Below are 20,091 nucleotides of genomic sequence, written 5' to 3'. Positions count from 1 at the left end.
ATTCACTTCCTCTGCTACTCACAAGCAAATTGAGCTCTTCTGGTTCTGATTCCTGGGTGCGTGGGTTTGTGTTCATTCTAGGACCCTGTGGGTCTCTTCAACAAACTCTCTTGTGAGGCTGGGAATTTCTCCTGCCACCTCAACCCCCACAGATTTTTTTAGTAAGTGGTTTTGAGGCTGTAATTCCCTGGATTGCAACTCTGGGTTGTGTGGTCTGTCTGTTTCCCCAGTTGTTCCTCCTGTTTTATCCGCATACACATGTGGGACCGCCCAGCCCTCCAGCCTCCACCTAACCCCATACTCAGGCTGTTGCCTTAGTGCAAGTCATCTCCACCCCAGCTGCTGGTGTCCTCCCCTCCTGTGGGTCTGGATGAATGTTTCATCTTTAACTTCCTGGTTGTTAGATTTCATACAGTTCAATTTTCTGTCAGTCCTGGTTGTTATTTGTTTTTAAATTTGTTGTCATTCTTTTGATTGTGCGAGGAGGCCCAGTGTATCTACTTACGCCTCCATCTTGGCCAGAATTCTCTTGTTTATTATTTTATTATTCTATTCAGGGAACCAACTTTTGGCTTTTTGAACTTCTCTTTTGTACTTTGTTTTCTGTTTTCTTAATTTCTGCATTTCTCTTTATTCATCTGTTTCCTTTGGATTTTCTTCTTAATAATTTTCTTTTCTTTACTGAGGACATGTTTACTGATTTTAGAGAGAGGGGAAGGAAGGGAGAGAAGAGGATGAGGAGAGGGAGAGAGAGGAAAGGAGGGAGAGTTTGAGAGGGAGAGAAACATCAGTTGGTTATCTCTGGTACATGTTCCGACCAAGGACTGAGTCCAGGATGTGCATTGACCAGAAAGCAAACTCATGACCTTTCGGTTTATGGAATAATGCTCTAACCAACTGAGCTAAACCAGCTAAGACTTAATAACTTCTTAGGATGCATGTTTAGCTCATTATTTTTCTCTTTCACTAAGCATTTATGGCTGTATATTTTCTTTTAGACCCTCCAATAGCTGCATCCTTTAACTTTTGGTATATTGTTTTTCTATCATTACTATTTTAAATATTTTCTGACTTCCACTAGGATTTTTCTGTTGTCCATAGATTGTGAGATTACATTGTTTAATTTTCAAAATTGTGATTTCCTTCTTGTCTGTTTCTTCAATCACTCTTTGAGACCAGTGTGTAAAAACAAATCCCACTGTAAGTTGTTTATTTTCTATTTTGTCTGGTAATTTTATTCTTTTTTGCTTTAAAATATATGTTTTACATTTGTCTTATCTCTTGGCACATGCATCTCTAAAAGAGCATTACCCAACTCAGAAAATGTATGTGTGGACATAGTTGAGTGATAACCATTTAAATATATGTGTATACATATATACATACATATTACTAAAGAATACTGTGGAATAGTTCTAATGATAAAAAGCTGCTGTTTATTGAGTAATGTGATTAATTATAAATTGCAGATAACATACATTTTCTTATTTAATTTTCAAAGCAGCACTATGAGGTAGTTGCATTACTCCTCTTTTACTGATGAAAAAACTGAGGCTTAAAGATGTTAAATAATTTGAATCAGTTCACATAGCTGGGAAGTAGTAGAAGTGAATTTTATACCCCAAGTTAACTTGGAAGTCTTTGTTCTTAACCACAGTATTGTAGTAACCTCTGTATATTAATTCTTCAGGCACTGTTCTTCAGAAACTATTTAATATAAACCTTTGTAAACTTGGTAATGCTATGTGGACATTATTTTAAATGGTAGCAATGCAAATTTTAGCCCTTTTGGTTTTTTAATTTAAATAAAGAATACTAAATGTAGTTAGAACTAACATATACTCTAGTACATGTGAATTTTGTTTTTCTGCTTATATAATTAATGTAAGCTTATGGTTTAAAAAATCAAATAATACAAAAATATGTAAGGAAGTAAAAATCTTCCTTAGAAGACATTGTAAGATAACTTCCATTGACATTTTGAGAACCATATTTTTCTCCATGTGTATTTTTACTTGTACATATAATATTAGATAAGTGGGATATATCTTAATTGTTTTTATCATGGACTGAACTTCATATTTTTGAATGCTAGAGAGCAGAACACATTGCTTTATAGTATTAAGGAGTTCCTGTTTCTCAAACAGCTCTTACTAATTTCTTACTTTAATCTTATCAGGTCAAGGTAGGCAATGAAGTTGCTACTGGAACAGGACCTAATAAAAAGATAGCTAAAAAAAATGCTGCGGAAGCGATGCTGTTACAGCTCGGTTATAAAGCATCCACTAGTCTTCAAGATCAACTTGACAAGGTGAGAGTTAAGTCTACATGTGCAACTCCTATGCTGTCAGAATACCAAAGTGATGAACAAATTCTGTTCCAGTGTTCTTGACTATAAATAATGTCTTAATTGATGTTAAAGTAGACATCAAAGTTTAACTTTTCTAAGGCAGTACTCTATAACTTGAAAGGTAGATTCTCCAGTTACAAAATAACATCTGTTTATTGTGTCAAGATGAAGTATTCATTATAATCTTACAGATGGCAAATACTAAAAATTTGCTGTATGGCTACGTGTATTTTTTATAATACCATTTTAGTAATTTTTAACTTATTGACTGGTGGGTTTGGCCATGTAGACAGTTTTAATTTGTGTGAAATTAAAAACAGAGGTTAGCTTTTATTTCTGAACTACACCTGAACACATTGGAAATAAAGATCCTGAGTTATCCCTTTAGGGCAGGAACTATATTGGACCGACACTCTATAAACTAATTTTTCTATTTACTTTCAATTTAAAGGTAAACTCAGAGGGTGTTTATTTTCTGCCAAGACTTGTGCTCATGGTTCCCCATTTCTTCTGCACAGTTAATGACATCATTAACACCTGCCTCTGTTGCAAGTGAGTCAGGGAGCCCTGAATTTAGGGCTTGGCAGATAACTTGCCAAGAACTGGTTTAATTTCTTTTGGTGTTAAATGATCAAATATTTCACCTATGTACATGTAGAAATTATTATTAACATTTTCTTTGTGTGAAAATTCACAAAACGGGCTAAATAATTATTTCTATCAGAAAAGTCTACTTTTTTTCCATCCCATTTTCTCATCTAAGGATTCTGTGTCAGACACATTTTTAGTTTCTGCAGGAACACATTTCTGAGAAACAAAATCATCTATTAAAAACATTTAAATATACTTTTCTTTTGAAGGCAACTAGGAATATGTAGGCAATTATTTTGAGTGATTAAAAAATTATTTGTCTGTGTGGTATTGCTAGAGATTTCAGTGCTGTTTTTATAACCTGGGGAGTTAATGCATTTTCTTCTTAAAAATATTTGTAACATGAAACCTAACATGTGTCCAAAGTTTCTATAGTTCTTTTATTGTGTATATGTTGTTTTAACTTAACACATTTATATTGACTCAAACCTGGTGAGTGATTTATAAAAATACATCAAAATAAATCTCAGACATTAATTTATAAGTGAAAACAAAACAGAACAAAAAACAGCATAATTTCATGAATTTAAAAAACATTTTATCATACTCACTGTATTATTAGTCAGTGTTCTCCAGAGAAACAGAGCCAACAGTATATGTGCTTGTATAGACATGTGCACATCTACGTGCACACATATATATGCACGTGCACATATATGTATATATGTGTGTACATACATATATACATGTATATGTCTATACATGTATATATGCTTATATAGAGATAAGCATCACACAGAGGCCCATTTTAAGGGATTAGCTCATGCAGTGGTGGAAGCCTGGCTAGTACAAGGTCTGCTGGGGAGGCATTTAGGCTGGAGAGTCAGGCAGGTGTTGCAGTTTGGGTACAGTTCTAGTGGAGAGCTCCCTCTTGCTCCCGGGAGGTCAGCCTTTCATCTAGTTGGCCTTCAACTCATTAGGCCCGCCCACATGATGGTGAGCAATCTGCTTTACTTAAAGTTCAATTATTTAAATGTATGTCTCTCCCAAAACACCCTCACAGAAACACCCAGAATAGTGTTGGATCAAATATCTGGGTACAGTAGCCCAGACAAGTTGACACATAGAATTAACCACAGCACCCACTAACTGTCGAATACTTATAGCTGAAGATAAGATGATTGAAACTTGCTTCCTGCACTCAAGAAACTGAGCAGTAAGTGTTGGGGGTGAGGAGCTTTAATCATATAGCAAAAATTACAGTATCCTGGAACCTAGAGAACATGAAGATGTATCTGAAAAGTCAGGAATAGCAAAGTAAAGAGTTCAGAGAATTATTAGTTTAGGATTTGAACATGAAAGTGGCGTGATCTGGTTTATATTCTTCAAAAGACAGCCCTACATGTAATGGAGTGAATAGATGTGAGCAGAATGAGTAGCTGAATTGTTCTGGTAAGACATACTCAGGGTCTAGACTAAGGCAGTGGTGGTGAGAGTGGGGAAAAGACACCAGAGATATTTCTCAAGTGTCTGTGTTTACACTTCAGTAGCAGGCGATGTGCCTGGGGACACAGGAAGAGGGAGAAATAGAGAATGATGAGGAAAGAGGTGGCAGCCAGACAAGACCAAACTCGAATGGGAGGACTGAGTACATTGTCTTGTCAATAAGATCTTTAGGGAATTTTAAAAACCTTCAAAGGCAGTATTTATTTATTTTTCCTTTCCTCAAGGGTATCTTTTATTTTTCCTTTTTAATTGTATTTTTTCTATTACCTATAGTCCTTTTATACCTTTTCTCCCCAGCAATCACGACACTCTTGTCCATGTCCATGAGTCCTTTTTCCTTTTTGCTTAAACACTCCACCCCCTAACTTTCCCCACACCTTAGCTGTCAGTCCTGCTCTCTACCTATCGGTCTGTTCCTATTTTGTTTGTTAATTCAGTTTGTTTATTAGATTCCACATATGAGTGAAATTATATGGTATTTCTCTTTTTCTGACTGGCTTATTTCATTAGTATAATATTCTCCAGGTCCATCCATACTGTCACAGAGGGTAAAATTTTCTTCTCTTTCTACAGCTGAGTACTATTCCATTGTGTAAAAAAAAAATGGATCTGCCTTTTGACCCAGGGATCCCATTCTGGGAATATATCTGAAGGAACCAAAAACTAGTTTGAAAGAACATAAGCACGTCTATGTTCATTGCAGCATTGTTTACAATTGCCAAGATATGGAAGCAGCCCAAGTGTCCATGAGTAACGAGTGGATAAAAATACTGCTTTGGGACTAAGTATTTTGTCCCAACTATGGGACATTTATATAAAAGCAATATTTTAAAAGTTACTTTCTTTTTTTAAATAAGCAAGATATGTACATGGTTGAAAGTATTAAAATATCACAAAAGAGTAAACAGTGAAAAAAGTGATAATTTCACATGTTAAAAAATGTTAGTCTGAGACACTTAGATTATAAGTCTCTTCCTAAAGGCATCTCCCACAGTGCATTAATATTTGTATAGCATCTAGATAATGTCTGAAATATAGTGACTATTATATGAGGATTTGATAAATAAGAATAAAATAAATATCCTCACAGAGAAATTCTGTGTGTATGCATTAAAATACTGCTACTTTAAAAAATTTAGATTTATTGAGGTACAGTTCAATGATTTTGACAATTATGTTTGTGCATGCGTGTGTATACACTTATTAACCATCACAACAGTTAAGATTTATAACATTTCTGTTATCCCAAAAGGTTTCCTAATGCCCATTTGTAGCTAATCTCTTCCCCTCTCTTCATCCCCTGGCAAGCACTGATCTGATTTCTGTCTCTATAATTTTGCCTTTTCTAGAATGTCATATAAAATGAATCATACAGTATATAGTCTTTTGCATCTGGCTTCTTGTTGCTCAGATTTATCTATGAGGTTGAATTTATTATTATTTTATTCTTTAGGAAAATTTGGGTTGTTTATAGCTTGAGGCTGTAATACAGCTTGAGGCTGTATTTGTAAAGTTGATGTATAAGTCTTTATATATACATATTCTTATAGTGTATTCTATATGTGCGTATTTGTATAGTAAGTCCATTTGTAACTTTAGAAGGAGCTGTGAGGATGTTATCAGAGAGGCTGTACCATTTTGCATTCCCGCAGCAATATTGGAGCTCCCATTACCCCACATCTTCTCTAGTTCTTGGTATTACTGGTTTTGATCATATTACTGGTTTTGATCTCATTAGATTTTAATTTGCATTTTACTATCATGTTGAGATTCTTATGTATTTGTGCCCCATTCATATCTCTTCTTTGAAGGGTCTGTTCAAAACTCTTCTCTTTTCACCATTATCCTGAAATTTCCTTTTGTCTCTCTCTCACTTGTTCAGATGCCTGATTTCTAGACAGTTTCTGTTGTTCTTGATTTACTTCCTTGTTTTGATGGAGCACATACTTTTAGTAGCTTTCTGATTGTATGTCTGAAATACCTTTACATTTCCCAGATACTTACTTGATTTATAGTTTTCTGAGGTATGATTCTAAAATGGAAATAATTTTTTCACAGGGTTTTGAAGGCATTGCTCCAAATTTTCTACCTCCCATCATTACTTTGGAGACTCCAGTGCCCTTTGATTCTGCTGCCTATATATGAAACTTTTACCTTTCTTCTCACTTTTCAGTCTTTCCCAGTTTTCCTTTTCTCAGGGGTTTGGGAGTGTCATGGATAATTAACTTGATGTGTATATTGTTGGGCAAAGTGTTTTGGGTGTTTGGGTTTCAATCCAGAAATTTACATACTTTTAAAGTGGGAAACTTCTTATATTATTTTTTTGATAATTTTTGTATCATTTTTGCTATTATTTCCTTCTGTGATATCTGTTGTTCTTATGGGTGATCTTCTGATTTTGTTCCCTCCCTCCCTCCCTCCCTCCCTCCCTCCCTCCCTCCCTCCCTCCCTCCCTCCCTCCCTTCCTTCCTTCCTGTCTTTTTTCTTCTTTTCTATTTGTATCTCTTTTTCTTTTTGTTCTATTTTCTATAAGATTTCATCAGTTTTGTATTCTACCCTCTTTTGAAATTTTTTACTACGGCTGTTTATATTTTTGACATCTCAGAGCTCTTCCTCATTTCCAGCATATTCCCACAGCCTCCTATTCTTGTTTAATGGGTATAATACTTTTTTATGTATCTGAGGATTCTTTAAACCTGAGAGGTTTTTTTGTTGTTGTTCCCTATATTGTGTTTGCCATTGCTTTTGGCTTAGAAGCCCTGGGTCTTCTGAGGCCCAAATGAGGAAGGGAGCTGGGGACCTTACCTTCTAGGATGTAACCTTGGACTGCATCTCCTGTTTGCCGTGTTGGGGGTGGCGATCTCACCCTCAGCTGTGGATGGTGTCCAGACTTTCTGTGTTTTAGCCTAAGAGAAACCTTGTAGGAAATCTATCTGCTTGAGGTCAGCCAGGCAACCTGGATATTTCATAGCCTCGTGGAAGACTTCCAAACAGTTGTCTTGTTTCAGGCCCTTCCAGGGTTCACCTTCAAAAGTAGCAGGTAGACTTGGGATTCAGTTGAAGGTGAAAAATTAGGCATACGGAATATAATCTAATATTTAAATAATTTTGGTTGTTAGTAGAAGAAGAAATAAGCAAGGTTGTGTGAAATGCTAAATTTATTACTGCCGACTTTGCCTGAGAATCTGCATTCTTCTCATCAGTCTGTTTTTTTCCTCATGAAAGTGACTTATTCCCTACTATGTACACTTTCCTCCAACTTAATATTACCCTTGATCAGCAACCCTCTCATTCTGCGATCTCATCTTGTACGTCACAGAGAACATAGAAGTGGGAGTCTCCCTGGCTCCTCACCAACATAAATCTGCATTTTTACAAACATTTACACCTCCTCCATCCTTTTAAAGTGGCAAACTATGTGCTAGAATTATATTTTTAGTTATAGCTGGATTTAATGTAGCCCCTTGATCTTTGTCATCTGATAAGAAGTATACAATGCTGATTATCATGGGAGATGTGCCTTTTCTTTCCCGGAGTACCTGGCATCAATAATATCAACTCCATCAAAAGAGAATATAATTAGTTAATGTCACTGATTAATTTGATTGTATACTTACTACTTCAGACTATCTAAGTTTACACCAAACATATGTCAAATTATCTGGTGAAATTCAGGATATTACAAGTTTTACTTAAAGTTAAGGCTTAGTTTTCAATTTGTTATATATGTCATTAGCAGTATTTGGTGATCAATGTCAAGGACTGTTCCAGGCACTGACTGGTGTGGCTCCCTGGGTTGGGCATCATTCTGCAAAGTAAAAGGTCACCAGTTCGACTTCCGGTCAGGGCACATCCCTGGGTTGTGGGCCAGGTCCTGGACTGAGGGCACAAGATGCAACTAACCTATGTTTCTCACATCAATTCTTCTTTTTCTCTCTCCCTCTTTGCCCCTCTCACTAAAAATAAATTAAAAAAAAAATTTAAAAAGGACTTCCAGAACAGACATAGTAATACTTCTATTGTTAATTTGTCCTCAGGAGTGGTGAAGAAGCTCCTTTTGTCTCTTTAGCACTGTCATGATGATTATTGTTTACTATTTGAATAAGAATTGTTTACCTTTAACCACCTAGATAGAGTGAGTGTTGTATATAGCTAATATGGGGCTTTCTCAATGACTTAAATTGTAAATGTCAATGAGGGTAAAGGCAGAGGGACACATAAAAAATAGATTTGAATGTAGAAGAGGGATGGATAATACTGTTCAAGTTAGCTGCTCTTGTGCCCATGGCCCTGCGATCAGAGGTGGAGAGAATAAGCTGAATAACTATGTGAGAGACCTTTGCCCTTGCTTAATTGATTTCTTAGCTTGTTTCTTTTTGAATAGTCTATTTCTCTGGATTTTCACAATTGATTTAATCTTTCAGACAGGGGAAAACAAAGGATGGAGTGGCCCAAAGGCTGGTTTTCCTGAACCAACAAATAACAGTAAGTTTTTACTTTTAACTATGCTGGTGTTTATTGGTGGTTCAGTGACTAGTAGGTCACTGGTTATTTATTGGGTCTGTCTGGACTCAAGGTGCCATATTTGGTGTTACAGGGGTACAAGGACATTGTGGCGTTTGCTTTGTGGAATTGCTGGAAGACGTAGGCACTCGTATTCTTAATATGGTGAAGCCATAGCAGACAGCATAGCATTTCAGTCACATAGTGATGATACTCTTTCTTTTTAAGTTGTTTTTATTACAGCATAATTTTATTGCAGTTTGAAAGAATCAAAAGAGAAAAACAATGATCTATAAGCTCATTATACTCAAAAACAAATGTTTACAGTTGTAATTCTTTTTAGGTAAATACAACTTTTTACATAAGTATGTTTTTTAACATTAAAATGATTGTTTTATCAATTAAAATAGATTAAGTTCACATATAACCTAAATAAAGTATTGCAAAATCAACTGTATGATCCTTGTTCAAAACACAGATTACAAACATTCAGTGTGTTCCTGTTCTGTCACAATAATCTGAGAGCTGTGCTGTCCCTGGTCTTTAAGACTGAGGATAATGGCTTAGTAAATCTGAATGTATAATAATTTTATGCCTTTTTAGGAAAGAGCTTGCTCAACTTTTCTTAGATATCTGTGAAGATTTCTTTATTTCTACCATATCAGATAGTATTTATGACTTCTGTCTATTGCCGTTTTGAAGCTACATCAGAACTTTAATGAACTGATAAGATTGTTTCTACAATTAAAGATCAATTGTTAAAACTATTAACAATTCAGAATGTTCCTCTGTCTTCCTTTAATGCAAAGCGTGATGCCCTAAACACTCACTGCATGCTGACTTACATCATCATCCTAAGTCAACCACACCCAGTGTCTCCATTTAGATTTTCCTCATGCATTGCAAACGACAGAGCCCTCCGTCTTCCATGGAAAATAGGTATGATGGTCAGTGTCATGTACAGCGTAGATGTAAGTTTGTGCTGTGTTGTTTTCACTTAACATTGCAATAAACATTTTATTTCCATTTTGCTGTCATTAGAATTTTTAATATTTTATTAAAGTCACTGTTGAAATATCAGAAATATAAGAATAACATTGCTCAAAATTACATTCTAATTATAATAATATTAAAAGATGCCTAAAACCCACTCCAGTGTATTTCTTTTTTCAAAGGCATGGGATCAGGCTGTTATGCATTGGAAGTGTAAACATTTATCTTTAACTTCCTCCTACCTCTCCTGAAAAGCATGTATTTTCACTGAGGTACCGTTTTACTGTAAATCGGTAAAAACAAACAGCCAATGCAGACCCTTAGAAGGGAAGGGCCAGTGGAGGCATAGCCCTTCCACCCCTAGTCTCCTTCCTTTATCCCTCTGGATGTCCAATAAACTTCATTCTGTAAATTGTCATAATTTATTTCTTGATATTAGCAGCTTTTCTCTTGATGTATAATGAAATTAACAACAAACTTATCAAAGCATGCTTATAAGAACTGAGTTTTTGGATCATCAAAACTAGCCTCTTGAAAAGAATATTTCAGTGATGTAATGGAATTTATGAGATAGTTTCTGGGAATAATTAAAATAATTGAATAGGATTCTGAACCTTTGATTTTATACATATATAATGAATGCGATAGCTTAGCAGGTATCCCAAAGAAAAAATGGAATCAGTTCAGGATTCTCTGAGTTTTTTAATTCCTTTGATGTTTGAATATGTAGGTTTATAATTACTTGGTAAGGGAATGTAAGAAGATTAAATTGGTTTCGGTTTTATGTGAAGTACATAGCACAGTACCTGTTTTCTAGTAAGTGTGTAATGAGTGTGATTTCCATCTGTGCCTTCTCCCTCCTTTTATTTAATAAACGTATAACTGTGGGTAGGCTTGTCCAACATTCCGTTTTTATGCTTTTTATCTGTCAGATGTCTTTTGCATGCACATGGTGACCAAAGAATATATAGTTTATACTTGAATAGTTACTTCTGGCACTAGATATTTTTTCAAAGAATAGAAACATTATTTATTTGAATATGGAAGTCAGTTCTTTTTTTTTAAAGATTTTATTTATTGTATTTTTTATAGAAAGGGGAAGGGAGGAAGAAGGAGAGGGAGAGCAACATACACATACCTGATCAGTTGCCTCTTGCCCGCCCCCAACCAGGGACCTGGCCTACTACCCAGGCGTGTGCCCTGACCATGAATTGGACCGGCGACCTTTTGGTTTTCAGGACGACACCCAACCTACTTAGCTACACCAGTCAGGGCTGGAAGTCAGGTCTTAGCTTGACAGTTTTAAGATGAAATCACATTATAAATAACCTGCAAACTCCATTATTAAACAGTGATATTTTGGCTCTTAGATTTGTGTTTGCTGATTTTAAACTGCTAATGGATCCGGGAAATTCTTTGCAAGTGGGAGAAGAGGGAGCAAAGTGGCCAATGAGGTTCAGTGATCAGAAACATGTAAGAATGAATAGATTTGCATGGTCTCTGATGTGATAAAGTTCTTTGAAACCAGGCTAAAACAGCCGTGCTGTACACACTTTAAACTTCCTCTTGTGTACAGTAGTTAACACTGAGAATTTGAAAGGAGGATGGTGCCTCATCCCTTCTCAACTGCGAGGGGTGAGAAGGCTGTTTCCAAGGCCCTTCCCTGTGAGCACCCAGCGGTCCCTGCCTCAGGGTACCAGGCAGGATGAGGGCCACCTGACTCTGAAATGGGCTAGTTCCCTCTGGAGCCAGCTCGGAGCTACTCAGTGACAACATTGGGGAGAAATTGGTCTCTTCTTAGGAACTGATCACTCAAGTGATACATCCATTACCTAAATTTAATTTAAATTCATGTATTATGGTGCATTTAGCTTAAATATACTTCTACTTAATTAGTTCCCGAAGTTTGAAATTTTTCCCTGAGTGGTTTGTGTCCTGTAAAGAAAACTTCTGTGTTGGTGTTTCACAGGCCGAGGTTAGAGCAGGGGTCTCAAGGATGGCACGTGTGGGGGGAGATAGGAATTTGAGGTTGCTGGTGCTGCCTGCCTTGCCGACGTGGTGTCTGACCTGGAGAAACTCATCGTACGCCTTGTTTTGAGAATCTTTAATTATGTAACCTTTGTAAAGTGATTAGCTTTTCTTGAATAACATCTGAAAAGGTAACATGTTACTTTATAAAAAACAGAATGTCATCATAAAGTGACTCTTATTCATTGTTTTCTTTGTGAAACTCCACTTCACAAATTGTAATTAGATGAGATTTTTAGCCAAACATTATTTGGATAAATATGGAATTAACTTGCAACTGTAATATACAAAAGGTAAAAGAGAGGAAGGCAGAATTAGAAAGGGGAAAGAAGAGAGTTTTAACCTGACGTAGTTAACATCTAACTATAAGTAGACAAAGAAAGTTCATGACCATATGCATTTAATTTTTGAAGTGGGAGACATTATTATTTTTTGGGTGGAAGATATTATTTTAAAGATTACAGTCCTAAGAAACTGCTAACAATTACAACTAAAAAATTAAATGGTTTTGCAAGTGATTGTGATTACATAGCTTGGGTCCTGGCTTGATTGCCTGCAGATTTAAAATGTGGACCTAATTTTTGCTTGCTTCTCAGGCTTTCTTCATTGGACTGAATTGCAGTTGAAGGTAGACTACTATAAGTGTGTTTTTACCCTTTGAATCTCTGTCATAGTCATGTTAAAGGGCAAGAGAACGTAATTCTGTAACGTGAGGCTTGTGTTAAATTTAGCACAGGGCAATTTAATGCTTGGCGTACACATAAAAAGCTGGATTTTTACAGATGAATGACGAACAATTTTTGTAAAAGATTATGCATTTTAAAGATCTGATGGCTCATGGAAAACTTTGTAAAATATTTAGATATAGTTCAGCTGATAATATCTTTCTTTTGTATTCACATTCCATGTTTCTTATTAATACAGAGTTTTACTTAAAAACAGGTTCATTGTTCTTAAAGGTGAATTCTAGCTTAATTCAAAATTGGACTAAGCTCAAAGGTATTCAGTGGTATGTGCCGAATCCACCCACTAAAAGATTATTTGGAGGCATTTTTCACATAAATATTTTTCCATTAACCTTTTAAAAAGTTTTATTTAGCCCCTGTGAAATATTCTGACTCTTCTGGGTTCATTAGAGATGACCCAGGACAAATATTTTTGGGATGGAATTAGAGTTTGCACTAGCCTTCTCAGTACTGTAGTTGCCTTACCAAATTTTTTGTCATTTTGTGCCATAGCTGTATATTATTAAATTCTGTGCATCCGGAAACCAGAGGCTGAACCGTGCCAGTGACCTGCCACTGGACAGATCATATGCATGTTTCCCAAATTCTGTGCTCCGTATTCAGCACCTCTACATCTTTTATTCTTTTCTTGTTGGGCAAGGTTTGCACTTTTCAGATAATACATTAATAGATTATTTAAGTGTTTCGGGACAGTTCCCTCTATGGTTTCCTTTTGGGGCTCCCATAATAGAAACTACTTTGTAATGAGATAACTAAGTTAGGTGGATCCAATTAGATTTAAATATAACGCTGACCAGTCCAACTTAATCATTTATTTAACAATAATACTGTGTTGGAAATCTAAGAGAATAGCTGACCTGTAGCCATCTATTTAAAAAGTATCGATGAGCTACTTTTGCCCAGCCTAGTCCCCATGTAACTAATGGCCTTTGAACAAAGTGTAGCCCGTAAATAGAGGGCTGCGTAGTTGAAGCAGTTTGGGGCAGCAGGACTTTCACATGTCGTTGCTGTTGTTTGCACCTGCTGAGCCTGCAGGTGGAAATGTGTTCCCCCTCTGAGCAAAGGATGATCCAGATGTTCTAGAGAGATGACCCTCCCCTTTTACATTGGTGACTGTGTTGGACCCGCCAGAGTGGTGAGAAGCTTTAGCTGTTTTTACTGCTCTGACCAGGGTTCTCTTTTCTTGCCCACTGATTCTAGGGAGATGAGAGACAGCATTAAGCTTGTTTCTGTGTTAGTCAGACCAGTTGAGGTTATAGTTCAAGACCTGTTCATTTAAGAAGAAAGGATCTTAAACTAGAAAATAAGTCTTCAATTATATTAACACAGGTAGCTTATTTCTCTGAAATATTCTCAGGACAGATTGAAGGGATTTAAATTTTCATGAATTTAAAAACTTTTGCTTGGCTCATATTTTTATACAAAAGTGATTTCAAGTGCATGTTTCTTAAGAAAACCACATGAGAAATTTAGGAATGCATTTATTGAGCTGAGTATGAGAGTGTTTTTAAGTATGAGCAAAGGAGGAAATCAAAGAAAAAAGAGATCGATTTAGGTACATAAAAACTAAAAAGATTCAAGGAAAAGCACAAGAAAATAAAAAGGCAAATGACAAACAGAAAGCATAGACTGCAGCACACACAGCAACAGGTTAAATGGACACAAAGGACACAAAGAGGTTAATAAAAAGTAAATATCCCAATAGAAAAAATGGCCAGAGGACTTAAGGAGCCATTCAGAAAGAACAGACATTAAGTAATAAAAAAATTGTTTAGCAATCAGGAAAGTGCAGATTAAAGCTAAATATTATATAATTTCTTATCCATAAAAATAGGCAAGGTTTTAAAAATGATGACTCCAGCTATTGCAGAAGCAGGCGTTGACACACCGCTGCTAGGATTGTGAATTAGCTCTGCCTTTCTGAAGCAATAAGAACGACAGGTTTAGGCCCATTCTTTCTCGAGCTTAACTACAAAAAGATAGGGAAAACTATAAGGGACTATTTCTCCTTAATTAAACACATACTATTTTTATAATCAGGAAAAAAGTATATTTAAAACACTCATATGTATGCAATTTTGGCCTGATTGCACAGTCCAGTTGCATTTAAACAAACATGTATTAAGCAGGAGAGCAGCCAACTCTATACTGAAGACCACTTCTGTGATTTTTTTTTAAACAAGAAGAGAAATACGTAGTTTTCTAAAGTTTGAGTGAAATTTTGATTTCTGAAATTTGTTGTGGAAATCTGAAATATGTGCTCTTTATTCCCAGAGTTTTTATGGGGATCGAACGGTATTTAAAACCAGTATTTTGAAAACTGAAACAGAGCATAGCAATGGCACAGGTAGAAGTCTCTCAAAGATGGAAAATTGGAGTGTTAGTGCATAAATGATAAATGGTAATGGAAAAATAAATTAAAAATGAAGAAGAAAGAACTACTCAATTGATTTTCTTTATCAAAGAAACTTGTGATTATTCATTGGCTTGTCTAGAAAGCTAGAGCTTTCTAACTCTAGTATTATAGTTTCTCAGGAAAGGTTAAACTGTGTTACCATTTTTTAAAAAATATTTTATTTATTTATTTTTCGAGAGAGGGGAAGGGAAGGAGAAAGAGTGGGAGAGAAACATCAATGTATGGTTGCCTCTCATGCATCCCCTGCTGGGAACTGGCCTGCAACCCAGGCATGTGCCCTGACTGGGAATCGAACCTCGATACTCTGGTTCGCAGGCCCGCGCTCAATCCACTGAGCTATGCCAGCCAGGGCTGTGTTACCATTTTTGAACAGTAAAAATAAAAAATACAAAGAAAGTGAAAAATTTCTCCCCATATTTGTCCTCATTAGCACACTTTCCACCCCCATCCCCCCAAACAAGTAACTCATGGTTGGTTAGTTTATTTGGCACTGTTCTGGAATCTTTTTATACACGTATGAGCTTATTTAGATATCCAGGGTCTGTCCAGAGGTATCCAGCCATGTAATATGAAAAACAGAGACATTTATTGAAGAAGATAGAAGATACAAGAAACATTGTACGTAGGACAATGATGCCTCAGTCCCCTTCAAAGTAGGCACCTTAGGACCTCACACAGTTCTCCTAAGCACCATGAGCTGCCCCATCATATTTTTCTGAACCTCATCAATGGTCTGGAATCTCTCTTTCAATGGTGACTTTAATTTTAGGAAAAGCCAGAAGTTTCAGGGTGCCAAATTTGGGCTGTAGGGGAGCTGAGTTACCTGGGTGATTAGATGTTTCACCAAAAAACTGCACTAGATGTGATGCATGAGCAGCTGTATTGTTGTGACAAAGCTGCCAATCACCAGTTGCCTAGAGGCTGTGGCCTTCTGGAATCACCTGAATAGTTTCCGGGGAGGAATGTTCAAGCTTAATGCAAATTTTGATGCAGATTTGTTGCTCTACTCACTCAGTGATTTTGAATACGATGGCTACATAGTACACATGCTCATTCAATGATGTCTACCACACTGACTAGTACAGTGAGGTTGTCATTGTTCACACATGCAAATTCCAGTCCACTCTCCTTGTCTGCCAGGTTACATCAATGTCATGCCAACTGTTCTTATATTCACAGTGGCTGGACTTTTTCTGGACAGAACTCATATGTTATTTTATTCGCTACCATTCCAGACACACTACTCTACAATTTTCTCTTTTCAATTAAAATGTGTCCCAAAGATCCTTCTATATTAATTTGTATAGGGCTTTGTTATTATTTAACCAGTTACATACTGATGGGCATTTAGATTGTTTGCAGTATTTTTCTGTTGTAAATAATGCTACAGTGTAAAGCCTCACACATATATCATATCACATGTGTGTTAGTATATTTGTTACATAAACTCCTACAAGTGAAATTACTGAGTCAAAGATTATGTCAATTTAGGATTTTAATGGATGTTGCCAGATTACACTCAGTACAGACTTAACATTCCCACCAGCTTTAGATGGGATTAACATTTACTTTTCCACCAGCTGTAGATGGGATTACGTTTCCCCACTACTGCAGTAACACTGTGCTATCAGACTTCTGCATTTTTACTAATCCTGATAGTTGAAATATGGTATTCAATGTGGTTTTATCTTGCACTTCTCCTATTATGAATGAGATTGAGTATATTTTTGTACATTTGAGTTATTTTTATACTTTTTATGTCAATGACATAGTCATAGCTATTATTTTAAAGTTAGGTGGTCGGTATTTTTGTTCCTCTTGATGAGTATATGTATGTGCCAATATTTTTCTTGTTTTCTTTGTTTATGATGGAATTTTCTTTTAAAGTTTGGTTTTCTTTTTAGTGTATTTGAATGGCCTTTTTAAATAGTCTTTTTAGGCATTTGTAATCTTAATAATGCCTTCCCCATTCTGAAATTGTAAAAAAATTGTTATAAGTTACCTTCTGGAACTTCTGTAATTTTATTCTTTCAATCTGTGATCCATCCAGGGTTCATACTGAAAGTGTGGATCAGATTTAATCCCCACTGCATTGAGACTTTCCTGTTATCAGATATGATGATTCTGTATCTATTTGGTTTTATTCTGGGCTTTTTCTCTTCTGTGTACCTACTTATTTATGGACCAGCTTTCATCACTGTGTCTTTATTGTGTTTTAACATATATTTAAAGTTTTATTTGGTTAAAACAGTCGTGAATGAAGAAGTTCTTGGTCCTTGATCTTTTTGCTTTTACTACACGGAGTACAAGTAATTGAAAAGAAAAAAATCCCATTGTGACATGGAAAATAAGAAGAGTGAGGGTAGTCAAAGTGTTGACTAAAAGAAGCAACAGGGAACTGCGTGGTTAGAGGCTGTTGGGGAAGATAGTGGTGACAGTCTCCCTACACCTTCTGTGTATAATGGATGTAGCTTTCATTCCTTAATTTGTTCAGGAAGTATTCATTGACTGCATTGGGGTATTTTTGGTATTATTGGTGATTTTAATAAAGCTTTTTAAAGTTGATATTGCTTTTTAAAAAGCTGTTCAATCTATAAGATAGACATGATTAACCATCACCCAATTAAAAAAGAAGCAAAAACTTAAAAATCAAATGGAACATGTTATTTGGGGAAAAAAATCAGTCCATTTTTACTTTAAAAAACATCATATAGCCCTGGCTGGTGTGGCTCAGTGGGTTGCGAGCTACCCTGCGAACTGAAAGGTCATTGGTTCAATTCTGGTCAGAGCACATGCCTGGATTGCAGGCCAGGTCCCCAGTTTGGTGCTCAAGAGGCAACCCCATATTGATGTTTCTTTACCTCTCTTTCTCCTTCTCTTCCCCTCTCTCTAAAAATAAATAAATCTTAAAAAAAATCATATAGCATAGTGTCTGAGACTGTTGAACACATAAAAAAAAAGTATTTTCACTTTTTCCTCATAAACCTTTTGTTCTCAGCTTACTATTGCTGGACTTGATATTTGGTATTTTATTGGTATTTCAACCTAATAGAAATAGTGCATTCATTCTTAGTAGATTTCTTTGCTTCAAGGTAGAATTGTATCTGAATTCATATCTCAAGCTGTTCTGAATCTCGGATTGGCAGTCTTTGGTCGAAGAAACAGGATGGTGTAGCGTTACCAAATGAGCATAGTCTGCCTGAAAAACAGACACTTGGGACATGGTACGCAGAGAAGGAGGAAAACAAGGCACAAAATCAGAAGTGTGTAAAGGTTGGGGAATGTCTAGTCTCTCGTTTTATAAACTGAAGAATTGAGGTTTGGGTGATTATATAACTTGCCTGATCACACTGCACGGGTTGGATGTAGTGAAGACTTGAATGTGCGTTTTCTGACTCCAAGGTCTGCATTTGCCCCTAGTAGACAACATATTTGTTTGTAGATCTATCAGTTTGCTGATAATTAAGAAAAAATGAATAACATTTTAGAGAAATCCCACTAAAATTAAGTATGTATTTCTTGGATGTGTGATATATCATATACTAGCATTATTATTATTATTTTTTAAGGTTTTATTTATTTTTAGAGAGGGGAAGTAAGGAAGAGAGGGAGCGAAACATCAGTGTATGGTTGCCTCTCACATGCCCCCTACCGCGGGCAGGGCCCACACCTAGGCATGTGCCTTGACTGGGAATCCAACTGGTGACCCTTTGGTTCCCAGGCCCAACCCTCAATCCACTGAGTTACACCAGCAAGGGCAGAATTATTTTTTAAGAACATTTCATAGTATGGAAAATGTCCAATATGGTGTTTCAGATACCAGGTTGATATTTGGGGAGATCAGGTAAAAACATTGAAATGGCTGAGAAAGCATGTGAAATGTTTGTTTTGACAGTGGAGCAGCCATCTGTATTATATGATTTTTCTTAAGACGTAAAAATCTTTAGTAATAGCTCATTTTAAAAAAACACTCAACAGGCTTTTGGAGTGATGTTATTCAAGTGTATTGTTTTATTCCAAGCTTTCTGGTTTGTGTTAAGATGATTTATAGACTTTTAGAGCTGCAGGAGATTTTTCAAGTTCCTCTTGTCTAATTCATTTCACAGATGAGGAAAGTGGGGTTAAGAGGAGGCTACCTGCCACTGCGACTTGAACTCTGATAGCATGGCTCTCATCTGGTATATTTACTGCTCTGCTACATTGTCTTTTCTTTGTTACTTTTTGTGCTAAGACAAATGTCAGCCTTTTTTTATTTGCTCTTTTACAAAAAAGGTGATTTGTTTCAGAGGAGTTTTAGATTTGTAAGAAAATTGAGAGGGAGATTTAGAGATTTCTCATATACTCCTTGTGCCCACACATGCGTAGCCTCCTGTATTATCAACGTTTCCCTTTTTTAGTTTAATTTTCAGTAGAATTTCCTTCAGATTTTACATTGTTGATTTTTGTGTCCTTCTGAAAGAGTATACATTTTGCTTAAAAATTGAGCAGAACTAGGGACTCAACAGCTGTGGCTGGAAGACTAGGTAGATAATGAGCCCTGTGGGGAGGGAGAGGTGGTATCCATGAAAGTACCCCCATTCCATTGTATCTTAATAACAGGGCAGTGGGAAGGGGAGATTTCTGAGATCCAGTCAGCTTAGCAGCCAAAGGTCATGGAGAGCATGGGTGGTCTATTTCAGTACTCCAGGAGGATGACTGTGGTGGTCCAATGAGTACCTTCTTTGGTCTCATGTCTTCTTACCTGATGAATGGCCTCAGGCCTCCCTGGGAAATAAAAAAGAGTCCCAATCATGAGGCCCACACTGCTGTAAGGATCTCCCTTGTTCTCAGGTAACTAAAAGTCAAGCCCCAGTAGAGCCTGGAGACTCAGGGGCAGCATATTAGGTAGAGACCATGGTTAAAGCTGCAGACCTTAAAGAGCAGACAACACACCTTCTGGCCCTGCTTATCCTCAGGGC

General features: G+C 36.4%; 1 protein-coding gene across 9 annotated transcripts in view; it reads left to right on the top strand.

The window, feature by feature from the left end:
• Window positions 1–20,091, top strand: part of STAU2 (staufen double-stranded RNA binding protein 2) — a 365,226-nt gene that overhangs the window by 144,998 nt on the left and 200,137 nt on the right. For all 9 annotated transcript variants that reach the window (XM_053661197.1, XM_053661198.1, XM_053661195.1 and 6 more), the window contains 2 exons: window positions 2,180–2,311; window positions 8,872–8,932. In XM_053661197.1, the coding sequence (XP_053517172.1) occupies window positions 2,180–2,311; window positions 8,872–8,932 (193 nt within the window). The remainder of the gene's footprint in view (window positions 1–2,179; window positions 2,312–8,871; window positions 8,933–20,091) is intronic.

This window comes from Artibeus jamaicensis, unplaced genomic scaffold (genome assembly GCF_021234435.1).
Source record: "Artibeus jamaicensis isolate MK-2021 breed Jamaican fruit bat unplaced genomic scaffold, CSHL_Jam_final scaffold_916, whole genome shotgun sequence".
Classification (NCBI taxonomy): domain Eukaryota; kingdom Metazoa; phylum Chordata; class Mammalia; order Chiroptera; family Phyllostomidae; genus Artibeus; species Artibeus jamaicensis.
This window is presented reverse-complemented; position numbering and strand designations above follow the sequence as displayed.